The sequence below is a fragment of the Sturnira hondurensis genome, unplaced genomic scaffold, assembly GCF_014824575.4.
Source record: "Sturnira hondurensis isolate 20B ecotype Veracruz unplaced genomic scaffold, ASM1482457v3 Scaffold0006321, whole genome shotgun sequence".
Classification (NCBI taxonomy): domain Eukaryota; kingdom Metazoa; phylum Chordata; class Mammalia; order Chiroptera; family Phyllostomidae; genus Sturnira; species Sturnira hondurensis.
In genome coordinates, this window is record NW_028078952.1 from 1 (window position 1) to 510 (window position 510).

At 40.6% G+C, this 510-nt stretch overlaps 1 protein-coding gene across 1 annotated transcript; it reads left to right on the forward strand.

Annotated features, from left to right (window-relative positions):
• Window positions 1–7: 7 nt before the first annotated feature.
• LOC118988311 (nucleosome assembly protein 1-like 1) lies at window positions 8–506 on the forward strand (the record flags this gene model as incomplete). The annotated part of the gene is made up of 1 exon (XM_037047775.1): window positions 8–506. A coding segment is annotated over exon 1 (450 nt), but the record flags the coding sequence as incomplete, so codon positions are not given.
• Between the last annotated feature and the right edge of the window lie 4 nt (window positions 507–510).

Consider the following 510-nt stretch of genomic DNA (forward strand, 5'->3'; position numbering starts at 1 on the left):
CAGCTCCGGCCGCCTGGCTCCCCATACTAGTCGCCGATATTTGGAGTTCTTACAACATGGCAGACATTGACAACAAAGAACAGTCTGAACTTGATCAAGATTTGGATGATGTTGAAGAAGTAGAAGAAGAGGAAACTGGTGAAGAAACAAAACTCAAAGCACGTCAGCTAACTGTTCAGATGATGCAAAATCCTCAGATTCTTGCAGCCCTTCAAGAAAGACTTGATGGTCTGGTAGAAACACCAACAGGATACATTGAAAGCCTGCCTAGGGTAGTTAAAAGACGAGTGAATGCTCTCAAAAACCTGCAAGTTAAATGTGCACAGATAGAAGCCAAATTCTATGAGGAAGTTCATGATCTTGAAAGGAAGTATGCTGTTCTCTATCAGCCTCTATTTGATAAGCGATTTGAAATTATTAATGCAATTTATGAACCTACGGAAGAAGAATGTGAATGGAAACCAGATGAAGAAGATGAGATTTCGGAGGAATTGAAAGAAAAGGCCAAGA